Source organism: Sinohyriopsis cumingii, chromosome 1 (assembly GCF_028554795.1).
Source record: "Sinohyriopsis cumingii isolate HCF-2022 chromosome 1, ASM2855479v2, whole genome shotgun sequence".
NCBI classification, from domain to species: Eukaryota; Metazoa; Mollusca; class Bivalvia; order Unionida; family Unionidae; genus Sinohyriopsis; species Sinohyriopsis cumingii.
The window spans coordinates 71,771,081-71,794,053 of record NC_142961.1 but is presented as its reverse complement, the minus strand read 5'-3'; the positions used below and the strand labels follow the sequence as shown (position 1 = coordinate 71,794,053).

At 35.1% G+C, this 22,973-nt stretch overlaps 1 protein-coding gene and 1 long non-coding RNA gene across 2 annotated transcripts in view; both read left to right on the top strand.

The window, feature by feature from the left end:
* The first annotated feature begins 1,031 nt into the window (after nucleotides 1-1,031).
* On the top strand, nucleotides 1,032-3,806 carry LOC149807099 (uncharacterized). The gene is made up of 2 exons (XR_016421789.1): nucleotides 1,032-1,312; nucleotides 3,409-3,806. It is a non-coding gene; the product is annotated as an uncharacterized LOC149807099 (long non-coding RNA).
* Nucleotides 3,807-8,914: 5,108 nt separating this feature from the next.
* LOC149807098 (CD109 antigen-like) overlaps nucleotides 8,915-22,973 on the top strand; it is a 68,412-nt gene continuing 54,353 nt past the window's right edge. Inside the window, exons 1-6 of the mRNA XM_089961954.1 lie at nucleotides 8,915-8,990; nucleotides 11,145-11,219; nucleotides 15,881-16,065; nucleotides 16,492-16,511; nucleotides 19,680-19,833; nucleotides 21,842-21,912. Of these exons, the coding sequence (XP_089818080.1) occupies nucleotides 11,149-11,219; nucleotides 15,881-16,065; nucleotides 16,492-16,511; nucleotides 19,680-19,833; nucleotides 21,842-21,912 (501 nt within the window). The 5' untranslated portion in view covers nucleotides 8,915-8,990; nucleotides 11,145-11,148. The remainder of the gene's footprint in view (nucleotides 8,991-11,144; nucleotides 11,220-15,880; nucleotides 16,066-16,491; nucleotides 16,512-19,679; nucleotides 19,834-21,841; nucleotides 21,913-22,973) is intronic.

Sequence of the window (22,973 nt, the reverse complement as noted above, 5' to 3'; positions counted from 1 at the left end):
TCATAGAGCAATCAACATTTGAACGTCAGTTTTGTTTAAAGAAACACAAGATGACATTTGTGTTATACTGTGAAGTAGGCCAGTATGGCGACGGACATTTAATGGATGATCTAAGAAATAGCTTGTCCTCATTATTCTGTTTGTCTCGGGTGAGCGCAAACGGGATCATGTACCAGATTTGCACGCGAGTCAGATGGTTAGAATGTGTCTTCTGTCACAGTCAAACGTTTTCTTCTCTGCGCTGCTAGGTAATGAAGACTTCGAAGATGAAAAAATCTGGCAATAACTTAGTTTTTGATTGATTACACTTATTGAGGAACAAAATTAAATGTTATTTGGCACTATTTTATTGTATATATATATATATATATATATATATATATATATATATATATATATATATATATATATATATATATATATATATATATATTGTGTGTGTGTGCAGAAGCCATATAGAGGATATAGCATAACCATAAAAAAAAATACTTATAAAAAAACGCAAAAATTTAACAGTATTTTGGGGGCCAGCTTCGACCCTTATCGAACCGTGTCCTTTGAAAGATATTTAACCTTCGCCTTAATTAAATTGCCATTTTAGTACCTTTCAGCTTCCAAAATCTCCTAGACCAGCCTGTATTATTTTCTCTTGTATTGTTTCAGCTTTCAACTTTATATTTCTGATTCCTGTAACTTTTCTTTTATGATGTTATTTATCATCCTTGTGGGGCAAAATTGTACTCACTTTATCACTTTTTTTCTTCTGTACCGTTTTGTTTTTCAGCTGTGATTATTTTCGATGCATTTTATATTTTGACGTGCATGTTTCAGCTTTGATATTTTCTAAACCGACGTTGTGTGAGTTTTGTTTTTGTTTTATCTTTTAATTTTGTTTCGCTTCTATCACTATCTAAAAGCGATTATCTATCTGAACCTAAACGTTTTTAAGCTAGGTTGAAATTGGTTCAGTGGTTTTTTAGAAGTTGAGAATAACAATTGTTGACGGATACATGACAGCCGTTGGACACAGCCATACCATAAGCTCTCGCAGTCTTCACGTCATATAGTCTAATTAATCATAAAGAAAACCACAAGGGCGTTCTAGGAATGGCGCTAGATAAGACGTATTGAGTGACATCCAGAGTTAAAAACCTGATTATAAATTGTCAAATACGGATCTTGTAGTAAACATATTCTTTTCTTCTTGGAAAGTTGGAAGTCTCGACTTTCTACTGTTCAAGGCTAGAAGATACTGGATAAACGTAAAGTGGAATTAGAGTTGGCAGGCGGCAGTACTAGTAGTATATGCGATGTGAGTTTTTATAGCTTTTTTCTTCCTATAAACAAGTCAGAATATGTCTGCATGTAATGTGTTAATATCATTATTTTATTTACAAGTTACCTTATTTATTTGCTATTGTGTAAATGAACATCAGGACGGTCATAACATTATCTATACTCCAATAAAATATCGTATAATGAAATAATTACTTCACAAACCTAACTCTTTAGAGAGAAAGAATTATCGTCAGTGTTAAGTCTTGAATCTGTTATCTGGCATGGTCGGCTGTCGCGAATCTTTTAGTTGCAATTTTTACCTGTGCAGCCGGCTGTTCATTGGGCAATACTTGTATCAGGTTAGAGAAAAAACAAACATCCCTGTCAAATTAAAATTCTTGTCGAATTCTTTCTGTCATGGGGGCGGGGAATGTAACACACCATGATTCTCTCTCTCTCTCTCCATATATATATATATATATAAGTTCTGCAAACACAACGGTTTTTCTGTTTTATTTGTTTGTCTTGTCTGTTTTGTATTTGCCACTGAAAAAGATTAATTAAGAGTCGAAAGCGGTCAGGCTAGTTAGATACTAGTTTTGCACAGTTCGTTGTCAGTTTATTGCATTTACCTTAATCAATCACTGATACACGTGATTCTTTGCTGGATCTGGATCCAGTGCACTTGAAAGGACTGTTATTCGCCATATCATTCGTATTCAATGTATGTATGTATGTATGTATGCATGTATGTATGTATGTATGTATGTGTACATATGTATGTGTGTATGTATGTATATATGTATATGTGTATGTATCTATATATGTATGTATGTGTATGTATCTATATATGTATGTATGTGTATGTATGTATATAATATCCTGTGAGTTTTATATTCGTAATACATTCTGTCAGACTTTAAAATATGTTCATAGTTTACACTGATTTAATCCACTACTCATCGATTATATTACATTTCATTAAAATATATGAAACCTGCTTGTATATATCTCTATACAGGTCTATTTATTTGAAAGGTAAAATGCTTGGAATTGACAACATAAACGAATACTGACAATTCATTGAATTCGAAACTTGGGGATGGAGGAGATTGAAAATTTCGCAACTATTCAATATCCATAAAGAAAACTTTTCCAGATAAAATGTCTTGAAGGATTCGATACGATTGCAACGCAAAAATGTGTTCCTTCTGTCACGTTTGTTCGGCCCCAGTTAGTAAGTCGTGTACAAACTAAGGTATTATTACAAGCCATGGTTTTGATGTCTAAGCATTGCCACAGGCTAGAGTTAATCTCTTACGCAAGGTTACCATAACCAGAGAGAAGACCGACATCTTGAATCGGCACAGGCGTTGGATCGCGCGACTTCCCACCTACGTGTTACAGCTTAGGCCTAAGATCAGAGAAAACCGCGAGGGACTGGGGCGTGTCCTAAATCCGTCCCCACGTGGACAAACGGCGAGAAGGACATTGTCCGCTAAGTTTGATTGGATCGGGTCAAAGCGACACCCAATCGGAATTGAAATAGAGGGCGTGATAAGAATTTCTATCCGAACTAAAACTTCTAACTAGCAAGCGCAAATTTAGTCTCGCCATGGAAGACTGCTGAATAATATAGGATTATTCTGAGGAAGCCACTCGTAATTTGGCGGTAAAAACTTAAAGATTAGATTCTAAGGAAAGACAAAGCTTCGTAAAGGTCAATAAGTTATTTGTTCGATATTTCCAGTATATTACGGTATTGTCATAGTAATTATGTGTAGAATGATACTTAATTACTAGGATCGTTTAGTACGTAGAATTACCTTTGTAGTGTTCATTTACAGGCGTATTGTAGTATTATGTAAAGAATTATGTAGATTGTTAGCTTGTGGTAAGAATTAATATTCTAATTCGCTATTAGGTTACTTCGTAGTAAACTAATGCATTTATTCATTTGATATGTTAGAATTTACACATGCTTGAATTGTGAATTTGGAAAATGGTTGAAGTGTGTCAGATTAGTTAATACGGATGTATGGATATATCAAAGCATGAATATTTGAATGTTTGTGTACTTTGAGATGAGAGGGCTTAGGAAAATATCGTACCGTCCTTGTGTTTTCACAGGAAGCTTATTGGGGGACATAACTTCCGGATCAGTTTAAGTCCAGAGTCTCTAAGAGGGAGACGGAAGTGAGACTAGCAGAGCAGTCGGAGTCGACAAGTCTAGTCTGTGGAGAGAGGCGAGGAGGAGGAGGAGGAGGAGGAGAAAGTGGAGAAGGAGGATGAGTATAGATAAGTCCAGGAGAAGGAACTTGGAGAAAGTCTGGATGAAGAGAAGTAATTGGAGGAACAATAGGAGAGAAGAATACACAGATGAGTAGAATACAAGGACAGGTGGAAAGCTATCTCACACTACTATTCAAATAATGCACTAGGCTATCACAGGGTCGAGCGGAAGGAGAGTACTTGGGAAATTTTAATCATTTGACTATTGAATTGTCATTAAATTGTTATTCGTTAAATTTCACTTTTTTATATATTGAATCATTTAACCATCGGCATTGCTGACTAGGGGCTCGGAGCATTCCATCTATCTTTCACTAATTTAACTTCCAGCCAAAATCGAGCCTGGGTGGGACTTCTATAATAATTTAAATAGAATATTGGGAGCACTCCACCCCAACAATAACATACCTACCACAATGGCGGCATAACAACCCATCACACCACACTTTCTCTTTATTAATTGTTTCTGACATGTCGGCTGAGAAACTCCGTCTGTAATAGTAACGAAATCACTAACATTAATTATCTAATTCAACTCCTGTCTAAATTGATGTCAAACAGACGACTAACATCTAGTGTTAGGGGAAAAAGTGCTATTTAGGCCTGTCATATGTGTCAAACCCTCCAAATGTCACTTTCCTAAGAACAAAGTGTTATTCAGGCCAGTCATATCCGTCACACCCTTCAAGTGTCAGTTTCCTAAGAAGAAAGTGTTCTTTAGGCCAGTCGTGTTTCAAACCCCCAAAATGTCACTTTCCTAAGAAAATATTGTTATTTAGGCCAGTCTATGCATCACACCCTCCAAATGTAAATTTCCTAAGAAAATATTGTTATTTAGGCTGGTCTATGTATCACACCCTCTGTGGCGTTTGGTAGGGTTGGGGAGTTGTGCTCCTAATATATTTAAATTACCATAGAAGTCCCACCCCAGGCTTGATTTCGTAGGGAGTGAAATTAGTGAGAGAGAGGTAAGGCTCAGAGCCCTCAGTCAGCAATGCCGACTGTTAAATTATTAAGAACACAAAAGGTGAAATTCAAATGAATAACAATTTAATACAATTCTATAGTCAAATGATAAGTTTCCCAATCACTCTTCTTCCTCTCGACCAAGTGATAGCTATTGCATCTTTTGATTTATAGTGTGAGATCCCTTTTCGACTTGTCCTCGTTTTCTATTCAACTGTATCTCTCCTATCCCACCAATTTCTTCTCTCCTTCAGACTTCCCTCCTAACTCCTTCTCCTAGACTGCTCCTTCTCCAGTTCCTCCTCCTCTACCCCTTTTCTTTCTCATCCTTGACTCTGCTCTCCAACTAGCTTTCGATTCACAATCGATTTCTCCACTAGTTTCTATTCCGTCGCTCTCCTAGAGACTCGGGACTAAACCAAACCGGAAGTCTGTCCCCTAAAAGCTTCCTGTGAAAACACAAGGACTTTAGCATATTTCCTTAGCCATTTCGTCTCACACTAAACCATCAATCAATCATCAGATAAAGGCTATTACATTTTTTCGGTCACGTATTCGTGCACATCCAAATATCCATACGCTCTTATATGGTAAACAACGACATAATACCAGCACGGTATCAACTACTTATCATACAGACATCAATAAATTGCGTCACATCAGTATATATATTCTTAATCTCATTATACTGAACAATAGCACAGCAATCAGACGCATTTCTGTACATTACACTCCCACAAGTGTACACAAATATTCAAATATCGATATTAACTAATTTTACACACTGCAACCATTTTCGAATGTTACAATTCAATTCAACAGTTGCAAAATCTAGAATGTCACATGAATAAATGCACTAGTTTACTACGAAGTAACCAAACAGCGAATTACAATATTAATTCTAACCACGAGCTAGCAATCTACACAATTCTTTACATAATCATAGCGGGGCCCCGAGTGGCCGAGTGGTCTAAAGCGCTCTTCGTTACGGATCACTACCATCTCACCTCTGTCTGCGGCGGTTCGAGTCTAAGATTCAGCCAATGTGGGCATGTGAGAAAGCTTGCCAGTAGCTTCTCGTGGGTCGGTGGTTCTTTCCGGGGTTTTCCGGGTTCTTCCTCCACCATTAATACTGGCCGCCATGTATAGCCTATCGTGCTGAAAAATGGCGTTAAACCCCACAACAACAACAACATAATCATAGCTCATTTCTCAAATACGCATGTAAATTAAATACTACAAATATAATTCTACGTACTAACGATTCTAGTAATGAAGTATACATACTGCACATAATTACAATTACAATGCCGTAATATTCTGCAACAACCGAGCAAATAACTCATTGACTACAAAGCTTTGTCTTTCCTTAGAATTTCCTAAGTTTTCCCGCCAGTTTACGAGTGGCTTTCCCGGAATTATAGATGCTTCCCGATGAGGCCACTAGCAGACGATATTCTCTCCATTTTACCTGGACGACGGGCAACCTGGCAGTTTCTCCCATAGCCGATTACCAAAATTTATCATTTTTAACAAGGCACACTGAAGCAAGGTCAACTTATAAATCACAAATATAGATACTAGCAGAAAGCCTGATTTGCGTTCTGTATATGTATGTAGTTTTCATAAGTATTAAGAGATTAGTGAAGTTATTTCAACTTCCAAACACCATATAAAGTCAACGGTCAATCTGCCAAATGACCACACATATGGCGGCTGATGACGTCATTCGGAACTATCTATTGCTTTAACTTTCCAGCACGATGTTTCACAATTACTGAAGTTTCTAGTCTAAATTACTCAATTAAATTCGGATTGAAATGGTGACCATACCCTCTCTCAATTCCGACTGGATATCGATTCCACTCTGTTTTATTCAACTTAGCAGACAATGCTCCGGCCGTCTGTCAACGTGGTGAGATTTACGACGCCAATAAAGGTCCTTTGTTCTTGAACAAAGCTTTCAACGTCCACGTGTGATTTTTGACACCCAATAAAGCTGGTTCTCGTAACAATTACGAACAGGACGACTATATCCGCGGAGTCTAACATATATACATGGCTTCTAATAATTCCTTTGTTCTGGACTTACGTAATCGCGGGCAGGCAACGTGACACCCTCCAAATGTCACTTTCCTAAGAAGAAATTGTTATTTATGTCGATCTATGTATCACACCCTCCAAATGTCACTTTCCTACGAAGAAAAGGTTATTTAAGCTGGTCTATGTATCACACACTTCAAATGTAACTTTCCTAAGAAGAAAGTATGTTATCTAGGCCAGCCTATGTATCACACCCTCCAAATGTCGCTTTCATAAGAATGAAGTGTATTACTTAGGCCGGTCCAAGTATAACATAGCCCAAATGCCACTTTTCTAAGAAGAAATTACATTATAAATAACAATTCTTCCTAAGAAAGCGGCATTTGGGCGGTGTGATTCTTAGACCGGCCTATGTAGGCCGGTTTCTGTATCACACACTCCAACTGACACTTTCCTAACAAAGTATTTCTAGGCAGGTCTATGTATCACATCTCCAACTGTCACTTTCCTTAGAAAAAGTTTTACTTGGGCCGGTCTATGTATCACCCTCCATATATCACTTCCTAGGAAGACAACGTGTTATCTATGCAGGTCTAAGTATAATACACTCCAAATGTAAACTTCAGAAAAGAAATTATTTTATTAACGCCAGTCTATGTATCAAATGTATCTTTCCTATGATGAAAGTGTTATTTAGGCTGCGTATTAAGAATCGAATACCTGTGTATGCTTCCAAAATGGACGCTCTTCATACGTTCACACCACCCGGCCTTAGGAACACACGGGACGCAAGCGTTATAATTTTTGTAAAAATAAAAATAGTTTTTACAGGAGATTTGTTATGGTATATGCATAGAAAGAAAAACATTTCAATATGCATTGAAAGAAAGATGCAAAATTTAAATGGCTTTAAGAGTATTAGAAATCTTAAAGTCAGCTGAGAAATAATGTGGCCTCAGCCCTAATTTTAAGTTTTCCAAGCTTTGACTGTGAGTGTGTTGGTTACACAATTGGATCTGGTGCGCTGTAGGTTGCATCCTAGCTCGATAAACCAAACTCCCAAAATATGTGCTGGTACTGATGGAATATGTGTGTTTGTGTGTGCTATCATCTATGCATAAGTAGAGATATTGCCTGAAAGCATGTCCGCAACATATCGGTGTACGATCTAGACAAGTACTTGTCTCCTGAACAACCATCTGCTGAAGGGTCCTTTTTTCAACATGTACATAATATTTCAGGATTAGATCATATTTCTGATTGTGAATCCACGTTGAATAACACAAAGATATATCCTGTGGTCATTTAGTTGCTACATACAGCTCTTACCCAATACTAGTAAGGTTTTAAACTGTACGTGGGTGAGTTCCAAAAAGATTTGTATGCATCAGAAATGCACATTTCACTCAAGAGATTACATTCGACCCGGAATTGTCCGTCCGGTTATAAATACAGATTTGTGGTCTAGTTTATGCAAAGGCTCCGTTGGCCTAGTGGTTAGAGCGTTCGCCTCGGATGCGCAAGGTCGCGGGTTCGAACCCCGGTCGTGTCATACCAAAAACATTTAAAATGGTACTAACAGCTGCCTCGCATGGCGCTCAGCATTAAGAGGTTAGTGTAAGGACTGGTCGGCCTGGTGTCAGGATAATGTGACTGGGCTGGACATCATTCTAAATGTCTGCGGCATGATGCCTCAGTGCTAGTCATCACTATAAACTGCCACATTGCAGACATCGTAGTGATGGGACTGAAAGTTTTTTTTAAAGCTACGTTTAAACTCATAATCACACACACTCTGGTTTGTCAGACTAGTTGCATCATAGGTCAGAAAGATAAACCAGCAGTGAAATTAATCACTTACGGAGGACGCGCGCTCTGATCATTAGAGAAATAGAGGCACGTGTCAGATTACGAATGCTCAGCGCTATGTCCAGCGCAAGTAGAAGGCGCTTAAACTATGGCGTACCGTAAGAGTCAGCTTGATCAGTTCTATCCATCGCGAAGTCACGATGCAAAGTTGGCAAGATGCAACACGAAACTCGTGTAACGAATCGAAGTTGTGATACGAAGATGCGATGTTCCAATGATGGGACGTCCTCCAGCATCATCTATAGACGCATTGTTAGGTACTTCCGTCGATATGGTATATATCGTGCTAACTGCTTGTAGTGTATGGGTGGAAACGATCTTGTCAGAAAGTTCATAGAATGTCACAGGTACAATACTGACCGCATCAGCCACATCGTTATGGGGACTTAACTTGTGTGCATAGATATACGAAAGGGGGAACGAGAGAGAGAGAGATCGTAACAACGTACCCATTCAGTTATTAGTATTAGACCAATTCAAAACGAAGATATTCAATATTTTGCAGACCCGTGGACAATTTTCTTCGTGTACCGGTACACTGGGTATGTTAAGATTAAATATGCCTGTCGTTATTTGTTCATGTTCGCCAATTCTTTATTTGTAAAATGTCTAACTTTGTTTTATAGCTAGAAAAATTATAATTTATATAGTGACTAAAACAAAATTCCCTAAAGTACAAAGTATCCAGTTTTACTCCAGGAAAAAGTTCGTGACAGATTGTAGAAAATGAGAGCCGACTCAGTTTGTGTTATTATACCAGTGCCTCTGTAGAGGGTATACATAAATCGTTAGTGCAACTTGCCCCTCGGGTTTTAATGAATTACTGTGAAGGTTGGAATATGATATGACCATCAACGTAAGTTGCGCATTTTGCCAAATGACTATATTCCTGCAATTTTGATAAGACTTGTTGCCCTTTCCTACTTGCAGATGAATGTAGTGTATGGCAGACTATTGTAGCCGAATGCAGTGTGTGACATAATGTTGTAGCTGAACGCAGTGTGTGACATAATGTTGTAGCTGAATGCAGTCTATGACAGACTAGTGTAGCTGAATGCAGTCTATGACAGACTTGCAGCTGAATACAGTGTGTGACTGACTCATGTAGCTGAATGAAGCGTTTGTTAGAATGTTGTAGCTGAATGAAGCGTATGACAGACTGTTGTAGCGGAATGCAGTGTGTAACACTGTTGTAGCTAAATGCAGTGTATGACAGACTGTTGTAGCTGAATGCAGTATATGACAGACTGTTGTAGCTGAATGCAGTGACAGACATGTTATAGCTGAATGAAGTATATTAAACTTGGGACATTTTATGATTTTGTTCTGAGGATATGCATATCGACAAATGTATGTGTCCCTGCTATATTTGTTAGAGTAATTGCTCCTTCTTTTACTTGTAAACTACTGTTATGTCAATCACACATACCTCAACATTTAGCGTGATCAAGACCTCAAATATGTGGCAGAGGCAGCTTAATTCATTTCTATGAACAAGAACGAACCTTTCATGTACGTGGATCACGTAACGATCTACTAGATCACTGTGTATATGAAAACAAAAGCACTGATTCATTTTAAACAAATAATATTCAAAAGTTATTTGCAGTTAAGAATATATTTCTTTGCTTGAATACGCATTTAATCCATAATGGTTCAGGAAACCGACCGTTTACTGTTTTCCCAAAATTAGAGGATCAATTAACTGGTTTGACTGAAAAGGCAGGGGATTGGATGTAGTGTATGCCATAATCTTGTGAACAAAACTAACGGTATTCTCATTTTTGAATGGATCGCCATTAAACTTATTACATGTTACTGTCGTCATTGGAAGATGCGCATATTGACAAATCAGAGGCATATGACAAGTGTACAACTTGGTGCATGTTATGGCTGTCATCTAAAGACAGATGACAGCTGTGAAACTTCTTGCATCTTATTGCTGTCATCTCGAGACATGTGACAACTATACAACTTGATGCATGTTATGGCTGTCATCTCAAGACACATGGCAGCTGTAAAACTTGATGCATGCTATGGCTGTCAACTCAAGACATAAGACAGCCGTGGAACTTGATTCATGTTATGGCTGTCATCTCAAGACACATGGCAGCTGTAAAACTTGATGCATGCTATGGCTGTCAACTCAAGACATAAGACATCCGTGGAACTTGATGCATGTTATGGCTTTCATCTAAAGACACATTTACAGCTGTGAAACTTTATGCATGATATAGCTGTCATATAACGACACCTTCGTGCTCCTTTGATTTGTGGAAACGTTATTGTTTGTTTCGGATGACATATGGGTGCATTCATTTACAGAATTTTGTAAATGCAGCTACACTTGTAGTGCTTGTAGATTGCTGTGAAACTTAGTACCTATAACTGTCACCGTCAGAAGATATTCAATGTTGACTGATTATTGTATTTGCCCTATTTCAAGAAGAGCTATGCCCATTTTACTGTGGACTTGTTATCTTCAGCAATGCTTGAGAAGGGAATTATATTTACGCAAGCAAAATGCTCACCATTCCATTAGTTTACTTATTTATGTATTACCTATTGATTTTCTTATCTTTCAGTCTTTTTGTGTTTGTTTGTTTCACTGATCAATCGATTTTATTGTTTTTGTTTATTTGCTTGTTAATATATCGTTTACTTTTGTTAGTGTACATGTTCTTATTTCATTACAGCAATATGGCCATCTGGCGAAGGGTTTTAGCGATTGCTGTCATTTGTATGGCAACCTCACATGTTACAGCTGAAAAGTGAGTAAATAAACATATCCTTACAAGTACCTGAACTTGAAAACAACTATTTCGCATCATGTACATAATACGTTTTATCCTTTTCTCTACCTATTTTCACCGAAGGAAAAAAACCCACTTTGAAACGGTTATAACATAAAGATAAATTCAATTGATACCTTAAAAAAATCAACCGTCTGCGGAGTAGCAATCGATATAATCATATAAGCAGCTGCGTACACATTGTTGCCAAAACGTACATGAAAAGAATGTCCCTCTATGGTAATCTCCTATCATACGAATATGTTGTGTATACGCAAGAAATAATGTTGTGTATACGCAAGAAATACCGTACCTTAGCTACTTGTTTTTTCATTAAACATGTAAAGATCGGATACAAAAGCAAGCTTCCGACAAGATATTTCTCATGAATTAAATGTTCTTGTTTTTTAACTTAAGAATATTGTTACATATTTATTTACTTCGCTCTGTTTATTTGACGTTATTAATATATGCTGGTCCGTGTGCGTGATTCTAGCTACGTGTGTGATAGCGGGAGTGGCGTTAATAATGATAGTGTTGTTGTAACACAACAAGAATCGTCATTTCAAAACCAGACCCCCAACGTCATTTGAAGGTTGATTTATGAAAATGTTTTTAGTATAATGCGAGACAGTCATAATTCAAGACATATAGCGGTCACATGTTAGTCAGACGAGAAGACACTGAAACAGTCGGCTGATACATTTTACATTCCAGTTCACCTTGATGTCAGTCACGTTTCTTCATTAATTAGAAGGGAAAAAAAAACATTCCAAGATGTGTGGTATCTATTACTTTGTATAGACTCATTTAGACATAACATGCAATATCAGTGATTATATATATATATATATATATATATATATATATATATATATATATATATATATATATATGTATATGTATATATGTATATATATATATATGTATGTATATATATATATATGTATGTATGTGTATGTATGTATATGTATGTATATATATGTATGTATATATATATATATATATATATATATATATATATATATATATATATATATATATATATATATATATATATATATATATATATGTATACCCGCCCTCCCCAACAAAAATAATTGATATGCTGGAGGGAGCTTCGTACTCGCGACCTGTTGTTTTTCAGTCTGGACACACGGAAAGTCATAGAATCTATGTTGGGGTTTGGACCGAGACAAAGAAACCCCATTTAAGGGATTACATTATATAGAAAGTTTGAACATAAAAATACCCCCACCCCCCCAAAAAATAAAAAAAACTGATATGCTGGAGGGAGTTTCGTAAATGGCCTCCGTGAGTTTGAACTGGCAACCTCTTGTTTGGCAGCCGGATTGCCCGTCGTAAGACGGAAGAAGGAAAGTTTCAACATACAAACAAAATAAGTAAAACAAAAAAAAAAAAAAAAAAAAAAAAAAGTGATGAGCGAGCTTAAAAGAATATTTGAACCTAAAAATAAAAAGTATATAAAATAAACACTTGAGATGCCTCCGCGTGTTTCGAACTCGTGACCTTTTGTTTGGCAAGTGGGATACTTATATACAGAAAGACAAATCCGAGTGTGCGTGTTATATGTATTCTGTGTGTGTATGCGGGTATATATATGTATGTTGTTTGTATGTGTATGGACATTTTTCTCTCCAAAAGATGCCAGGCACCGTCCAGAAAATTAAATGGTCAGTCCTGTTTTAAACATGAACACTGTATTGGAATGTAACATCAGGTATACTAATATCGCATAAATTTTATTATTATTATTATTATTATTATTATTAAAGTTGCACTTGTCTGTCATTCACATCTTCCGAAAATATTACTTGTTTAAACGTTATATCAGTTATTTCATTGTGCAAAATTGGCAAAACAAAAACTTATTAAAAGCATCTGTAATCTAACGATGTGAAACTTTTCAAGGTATCTATGAACTTGTATGATGTGCTTTAATTTGCACATTATATCAAGCTAGGTCATCCAAATTAAAAATCGTTAAGTATGTTTATGAAAATGTCTACTCTACTGAAGAAAAATAATATCAATGTGTACTTTACAAATTAAATACTTCGTGAAATTAGGGTTGCTAGCAAAGTTTAAGATGAAATAATATTGAAAAATTAAAGTTGGTTTAAATCGGAAATGGAACAGGTAGTAAATTGAAATCCTATCCAGAATATAAACGTAAATCGGTTGTACCGAGTGTGTTATCTAAGGTGTACAGTTTTCAACTAACTTGAAGAGAAAAAACAAATACAACTCCCTAATTATCCATAGAATCAGTATGGAAAATAAGAACTTTTTAAGTCATGGGAAGAAAGGGTTATTAACTGCATTTAAGTCTCAAAAAAGCATTTGGGTATCTCTAAAACGAATCATATGTCATTGCCATACCAAATCCATCTAAGCAGAATCATAATGAAATAAATATTTTGCAAGTTTCTATAGCATGGATCAATTGACGAAATCAAAAGGAATGCTATCCTGAGGAATCGTCATGACTAGAAATTAATATAAATCACATAATTTAAGTTTATGAATGCTTTGAAATTTATTCGGCTTGGAAAAGATTTCTGACGAGTATAATCGAAACGTTTGCTACAGTTTCAGTAAAATAAAATGTTGATAATTTTTATATATTTCCGATAGATTTTCATAACTCAGTATAATAAGAACCGCAGTCGTTTTGGGGTGGATGTTTCCGAGTGATTGCTAGAACTAAACAGATCATTTAAAATGGCCACAGCTGATTCATGTTAGAAACATAGATAGCGTTTAATCCTTATATTACAATAGGTGGGGAAACTGTGTATTATAAAACATGGCCTCAAACAGGGATTGAATTTGTTAATGATTTTGTAAAAGAGGAAGGTAATCTATATAATCATAATCAGATAATTTGTTCACAAATTAATTTTGAGTGTCACGCTTTTGATTCATCATGTGCTTTGCTGCTTGTTCTATCTCAGTCTTTTAGTTTTGTTGTTGTAATTTATAAACAGTCATATGAGTTTGGTTTTCTTCCATTTCATGTAACTGGTTCACGTCGTATCTCACTAACATACCCTGTTGTTGTTTGTTTTTTTTGTTCGAGTTAATATAATTTCCTATTCAAATCGTATTATTAGTGCATGAAATGGGTGCTCCAAAAACATTTTCCTTGTAACTCATTGGATACTTAAACAATGGCCCCGAGCGTGACAACCTATCTTGCTATATCGTTTTAACGAATGGTCTGTAAATGTAAGGATGAAACGCTGACCGCCTTTGTTTATAATTTCAAAAGGTTCAGGATAATCCCTAAGACTGATGAAGCTGATTTCACCAAATGCAGAAATGCATGAAAAACATCGACCTGTTATTAACACTGATTCCATTTTGAGAGATAACTTACCCAATTTAAAGGCAATATTCTCGAGTATAGACAATCTTGTATGAAAGGAAGTTTGGTTGTTACAACATGCCTAAAGCAGCGTCTGAATCATAACATACGATATATAGTCGGGATATCTACTAACTTTGTGTCCATAGCCAATTACAGTCTGGATATCTACTAACTTTGTGTCCATAGCCAATTACAGAAACAGTTGGTCAGATTGAAACTAACCTTGTGTCCATAGCCAATTAAAGAAACAGTTGATCAGATTGAAACTGACCTTGTGTCCATAGCCAATTAAAGAAACAGTTGATCAGAAACTGACCTTGTGTCCATAGTCAATTACAGAAACAGTTGATCAGATTTTAAACTGACCTTGTGTCCATAACCAATTACAGAAACAGTTGATCAGATTTGAAACTGACCTTGTGTCCATAGCCAATTAAAGAAACAGTTGATCAGATTGAAACTGACCTTGTGTCCATAGCCAATTACAGAAACAGTTGATGAAACTGACCTTGTGTCCATAGCCAATTACAGAAACAGTTGATCAGATTTGAAACTAACCTTGTGTCCATAGCCAATTACAGAAACAGTTGATCAGATTTGAAACTGACCTTTTGTCCATAGCCAATTACAGAAACAGTTGATCAGATTGAAACTGACCTTGTGTCCATAGCCAATTACAGAATCAGTTGATCAAACTGACCTTGTGTCCATAGCCAATTACAGAAACAGTTGATCAAACTGACCTTGTGTCTATAGCCAATTACAGAAACAGTTGATCAGACTGACCTTGTGTCTATAGCCAATTACAGAAACAGTTGATCAGATTTGAAACTGACCTTGTGTCCATAGCCAATTACAGAAACAGTTGATCAAACTGACCTTGTATCCATAGCCAATTACAGAAACAGTTGATCAGATTTGAAACTGACCTTTGATATGTATGCAATTATGGGACTAGTTTCTAAATCGTTTCAAATTATTAAATAAAATTGAAAAAGGCAAAGCATCGTTGTTACTGGATTTTGTTTTTTCAAAAGGGATTTTCGACAGATAAATGTCCCCATAATATTTGTGTTCCATCATGACAACATTTTGGTTATTAGGATAGATTTATCAGTTGATGTAGGGTATTTCCGAGTAAATCATCTGTTAAAATGACACAATATCGACTTTTGATTGGTTTATTCGAGCAATAACGTTGATGACAACATTTTGGAATAAATATATTTTTCTATTTTCATTCTAGCACATACATGTTCGTACTTCCTCAGACAATAAGGCCAGGGATACCCCTGACTGTGAGGGGAACAATTCTAAAAGCGAATGTTGCCTCAGTTAGCGTCACTGCGTCACTAAAACGCATCCAAGAGAAACCAAATGATCTCCCTACTGTTGTGACAGAGACAAGTCAAATGTTTACCGGTGCTGAGGGTAAATATGCTTCAACATTACTGATTATGTTAGGACTAGTCAAGAGACACGTGCTAAGATTATAAATTAAAAAAATACCCACAAAACAAAATGGAAAATAGTTTAATGTAAAAATTTGTATTCATATAAGAAATTGATATTGTTCTTAAATATAATAATTATTTGCGATGCTAATTAACATAAAGACCTGGTTTATTGGTTTAACTTCTGCACAACAGACGCTTCGAAAGTCCGTTAAACACTGATTCATACCAATAATTATATTTATGCAAACAACGACCATCTGCTGATAAATTTCGATTTTGCAAAATGCACGACTGTTGCAACGGCACAAATGTAATGTTAATATAAGTAGCGAATGAGATCTTATTTTGTACCGCCAGACTAGTTTATTGTATTATAAGATTGTTATTCTACTTTTTTCAGAATCAAGGCTAGATGTAATGGTGAGTTAATAATAATAATAATAATAATAATAATAATAATAATAATAATAATAATAAATTAGTAGTGGTAGTAGTAATAGTAGTGGTATTGTTATTATTATTAATATTATTATTATTATTATTATTGGGACGTCCTATAACAAGATCGAAAGCGAATGGGTACGAATTAAGTGAAAACACGATGAACGTGAAGGAGAGGTTTATGATAATAAAGTTTGCAAGTCTATATATGTGTGTGTGTGTGTGTGTGCGTGTGTGTGTAACGTCGCTCTCTTAGTTAATTGGGTTTGGCTGGCGTTATCTAGAAGATGACCTTCCTCGATATTATAGCCCGGCGGGAGTGAAAGAAGAATGGAATTTCAACTGAACTGAGCGAGAATACTGGGGAGAAATAAGGTAATACGAGCCCCCTTTGACAAGAAAATAACAAATTTAATCAGAACAAATTTATAACGGCAATTCCAATTCAAGTTAGATCATATCAGTAGAATTTAACAGGTGTGTCTAATTCGGATTTATTTCATCATCATAAAATGAGAGGTGAAAAGAGCGCAATGTCCACGATTAATTGCATCACCTTCCTCCCATTTTGCCGTATATCAACGTCTCCTAGTTCATCGTTCCTACGCTCTGTGCTTTTCCCCTTCATGGACTTCATGGTTCTTTTATTCTGACCTCGTCCTTCTTTCCTTCCCCGGACTCTCAGAAAGCTGTTCCTTAAAGGACAAAATTACCCCATAATTCTGTATACCCCACTCTCTAGAGGTACATACGATTCACTTACGTTATTCAGAGCATGTTGCTATCCACACACCGCGTAAATTCTGATTTAGTACGGTAGGACATTGACCTCGCTTCCAATGGCAAGTCTTAAATTACCATGTGAACGTCTACCAAATATTACCATATTATTTTACATATGCTACTGTTCGATACTATTGCATGAAATTCACAAATGTAACTCACAGCAATCATTAACCTACAAGATTATCCAAGCATTACAAAATCAGATATAATTAAGTATTGTTAACTCTTGATTTCTGTATCGTCCTAACAAACAAAGGAAGTTATTTCATATAACCCTATGAAATCCTACACATATGAACATTTGGATCGCATGCAATCAATTCTACCAATGAACTAATAACTGTACAATTAAAAGGTAAATTGCGTAACAATTCTATCATCAACACTTTCAATGAAATTGAATAAACTATATTGCATAACAACTCTAGCATCAACACATTTCCATGAATTGAATAAACGATACATAATATGGAAACCTAGTCATAACAAACAAGTTTGCATAAAACAATCAAATAATAGAATATTATGTGAAACTAAAATTGCGTACCTTATTGCTGTTTTCTTTCAGAACTTGTGCATCCTAGCACTAAACATGTCTTTCTTTTTGTAAGTCGACCACCCGGTCCCTTCCTTGTTTCACGAGGAAAGCACTAAACTCTGTATGCTTCCCACGGAGTCGAGACTAAGTTTCCGCTTCTAGGAAATTTTCAGACTCAAGAATTTTAACTAAGGTCATCACTTTAAAGTCTGATTGTTCTAAAGTGTACGCCCTAATTTATTCTGCCCAATCATAGGTAGCGGTCCCTAATTTTTCCCAAAGAAATAATTCCTTTCATCAGGTTTAGACAGCTCGGTATCCGTGAACGACAGTACCTGACAATTTCCCTTTGAAAAAATGATAAGTGGACATAGGTTCCTACCAAGCGGTTAGGGTTGGTAGCTCAAATGTTTACTTTCTAAGGACCGTGTTAAGATACCCCAGTCAATTTCACTGAGTTGGAATGTTATCCCTTTGAAGTTTACACTGCCATGGGGGGAGATGAACGAATAAAGGTCGAAGTGACCCTTCACAAAGTCTTTTCTTTCTTAAATGCGATAACATTTTAATGCTCAATGCATTCAACTTTAAAATTTTCTTTAATTCAAAATTCGACAATTCAGTGTGTATATATGTGTGTATATGTGTGTGTGTATATGTGTGTGTATATGTGTATATATGTGTATTTATGTTTATTTATGTAAGCTCAGATTCTTTTAAATACTTCTCAAAATTTGCTTAATAGCCTATGACTACTGTAACAATGAAATATATGGGATATAATCTGCATTTACATAAATTTACATAAAATAATGTCATTATGGCTCATCAATTTCTAGGTCAATACAAATATTTTCCAGTATCAGTAACAAGCGGAAATAAACTAGCTGACACATAATAAAGTTAAAAGGTTGAATTCCTGTAGAAACAACCATGTAAAGTTTTGCAAACATAACCGTTTTTCTGTTTTATTTGTTTGTCTTGTCTAGGTTTTGTATTTGCCTTTAAATAAGACTCACATTAGCTGGATACTTGTTTCGCACTGTTCGTTAGTTTATTGCACATATATATATATATATATATATATATATATATATATATATATATATATATATATATGTATGTATGTATGTATGTATGTATGTGTGTGTGTATGTGTGTGTGTGTGTATGTGTGTGTGTGTGTATGTGTGTGTATAATATATGTATGTATATCTGTTTATCTAGCTATATATGTGTGTGAGTGTGTCATGTTGCATTATAATGATTGCACACACATACACACATTCTAATACAACATCAAGTTCTTTTTTTGCACTATTCTGTAACACATCCCTTAATGGAATCTTCTGTATTTCGCCATTTTCTGTAAACTGGCTAAATATTTGAGTACCTCTAAAGTCTTTTTTAATACTAATAGAACCTCTACTGGAAACAAAAACATCTCCCAGAATGTTTTGTTCTAACAGTAGCCTACTTAGCGTTATTTCATAGTATATATTAATTAGCTTTGTATTCAATATATATGCCATCTAGTTTGTATAAAGATCTATATTTATTATTTCAATTATGCATACTTAACAGTATAGGTACCAGCTTACATATGTGTGTGCATACATACATACATACATACATACATACATACATACATACATACATACATACATACATACGTACATATTAAAGAGAGATAGACATTCAGTCGTGAAAAAATCAGAAGAATTTTAAAAATAGCAAAAATAATTAAATCTACTAGAATACAGATTCCAAAAGCATGTTGTTGGATATAAAACAATTAAAACAAACATTTACTGTTCTTCACAGGTACCTCAGGACCTTAGTTCAGGAACGTATGAAATCCACATAGAAGGGAAGGGTGGAGTGTCTTTCAAGAAATCACATAGCATTTCCTATGAGCCAAAGAGTGCTTCAGTATTTATACAAACTGACAAAGCAATATACAAACCAGGACAAACAGGTAAGCCACAAGAAAGCACTTACTCCTTCTTTGGCTGACAGGCAGTAAATAAATAGAAAACTCCATGGTCTTAAAACAAGTAACAAGAAAGAGTGAACCCAACAGTTTAGTATATTTAAAAAAATGTAATTTATTTCTCTGAAATATAAAATGAAAGAATTAAAAATAACTTAACTACATTCTTGCAAACACATTCATAAAGCCCTAAGTACTCTATAGATTCCAAAAGTTTCGATTAATCCGAATATTTTCAAAGGTATTACAAATGATAGTCTGTACTATTATGATTTAGCAACAATAAAGAATCACTGTTATAATTCCAAAATGTCTTGAAATTAATTCACAGTAATTCTGTACAGCTTTAAGTCCAAATGTCCTGAAATGAATTCATGATAATAATGTAAGGCTATTATGTATCCAAATGGTCTTTAAATGAATGTTAGGGCACTGTAATTCCAACAAATGATTAAATTAAAAAAAAGATTATAGTCTCTCAATATAACCCTTTCAAGACTGATAATTACAACTTAGAATGCCTAATTCTACAAATAAATTTTATAGAATACCATGTGTGTTAGAGAGAATGCAATGTGTGGATTGAATTTTGTAACTATCAGTCAATAGAGCAGCTGTTCTAACACTGAATAATCATAAATTAGATCAGCTTGGCCTTTTAGAACTCAAGTTATGGATTTAATGCATGTCATGTTTACCTTAAATTTAAATACCTCTCAACCTTGGAACTTTGTGAATGAATCCATGTGCTTCATACATGACTCATCTTACATTCCAAACTACTATTGATAAAAAATTTAGTATTTAAAATATCTTAAGCTAAATAGCCCTTGCGAACGATAACCATGGATGATGAGATACATAATATAGCAGGTCATGGTCGAAATTCATCTGAGGCAGGTTCAGGTGTGAAGGTGTTGAAAACAGTTCTAACCAATCAAATCACTAATAAAATGCTGTTTGTTTTACTAATGTGACAGAAATCGTGCCTTAAAATTTGAAGATGAATATTGATGTTATTTAATTATTTGTTTCAAGCTAACAAAATGAGGGCTGTATGAAGTTTCAAGGAAAGATTTGTACTGTAACATTGCAAATTTAAATGCTTTATGCAAAACCAGATTTCTGCTCCATGATATGTGGATAGTAATGAAGTCAAGTCTACAGCCACTGCACGATGACTGAATTTTAGGAACGGCACACAAGTAAAATCATACTGTGTTCATTCAACATGAACATTGCAAAAATAAAACTTGCTTTTCAAACTGATCAATAAAAAAAATTTGATATATTATGCCAAAAAGCACAACTGACTGTCAGTGAGAATTGTAATATTTATTATGATACAATTTTTTTTTTAAATTCCCTTTTTGTTGGGCTTTATATGTTGATTTAGACTTTATATGTTGATTTAGACTTAAATTATGATTGTAACTGTATTTTACTCGTGTCTCATTCTTTCCACCTCTCTTCCTCTTTCTCTCTCTCCCGATCTTTCTGTGTTTCACATGCACATACATCCAGAAAAAATTAATAATAGTAATAATTGGCATGGTCTGTTAACTGTTGAGTAAGGAGCACATTAAAAATGTTGACTTTTAAAATGGTGCTGTTTTTTTAAATAAATGTTTTTTATCTTTCTCTACCTCTCTCCCCCTCTCTTCTTTCTCACTCTCTCTGACACCCCTCCAATCTGGAACTGATGCACCCGATTGATATACTTTTGTGTCCATTACTTAATGAAGCAAAACAAACTACGGCATTTCATTTAGAATGTAAGCTGTTAAAAGCTTACCCTGTGAAAGTAATATATATGAACCAAGATGGTGACCTAACGTTAATTTCCCATTTGGGTCTAAACATTATTGACAGTGTTTAAAATGGGGTGATTAGGGGGTTGGGAGTCCTGTTTGGGTCTCAAGTGCTGTCCTACATTAGAATTGTTTGACATTTAAAATCAATTTAAGTTTAATATTTATGTTATATTTTACAGTGCATTTTAGGATCTTGGCGGTTAATCCTGACTTGAAGGTGGTAAAAGGATTGATGGACATAGATTTATATGTAAGTTGTCCACAATGATAAAAAAATATTCCTCTGATCAGGGAGTACATGTGATACAGACTAGTTTATAGGGACAAAATAAAAACTAGTCAACACTTTATTACTGGGGTTGTAAAGCTTACAACTTATGAGGTGTTTAAGAAAAGAACCAGAACATAATGAGCTTGTATGTATTGTATGTTATGATATTTTATGCTGTGTATTGTATGTTATGTATTGTATGCTGTGTATTGTATGTTATGCTATTTTATTCATTGTGCTACTGAATTATTTTAACCATTTAACTGATAAAAAAAAACTTTCATTTCTCCATACGTAGCTTAACTCAGCATTATCTAATACAGATTTTACTTCAAGTAACCATTTATTGTCATAGGAATTGTCACCAATGTGTTTTTTATAAGACAGAATACACACGATAATAACCCACCTAGCCCAATAGTTTATCATGCAACATTTAATGTTGACAATTATGGGGAAACGACCAAGTTTGCCGTACACCATATATAGATGGATACATTTTTTATATTCATCACACGTACATCTTGTGACAATGGTTTCCTGGGGTTATGTACATTCATGTGTGTGTCGGAGATAAATAGAAACCTCAAAGTCTGAGAATTACTGAATGTCTGCTGCCCAAAATGGCGTGTTGCCTCACATGATTAAAGATTATAATGTATAAGAGGTCGATGAGATGGAGCTCTTTTCTCGACTAGGCCAGATGAATTAAATGTAAGTGTATGGTATTCTTGACTAGGCCAGATGAATTAAATGTAAGTGTATGGTATTCTTGACTAGGCCAGATGAATTAAATGTAAGTGTATGGTATTCTTGACTAGGCCAGATGAATTAAATGTAAGTGTATAGTATTCTTGACTAGGCCAGATGAATTAAATGTAAGTGTATGGTATTCTTGACTAGGCCAGATGAATTAAATGTAAGTGTATGGTATTCTTGACTAGGCCAGATGAATTAAATGTAAGTGTACGGTATTCTTGACTAGGCCAGATGAATTAAATGTAAGTGTACGGTATTCTCGACTAGGCCAGATGAATTAA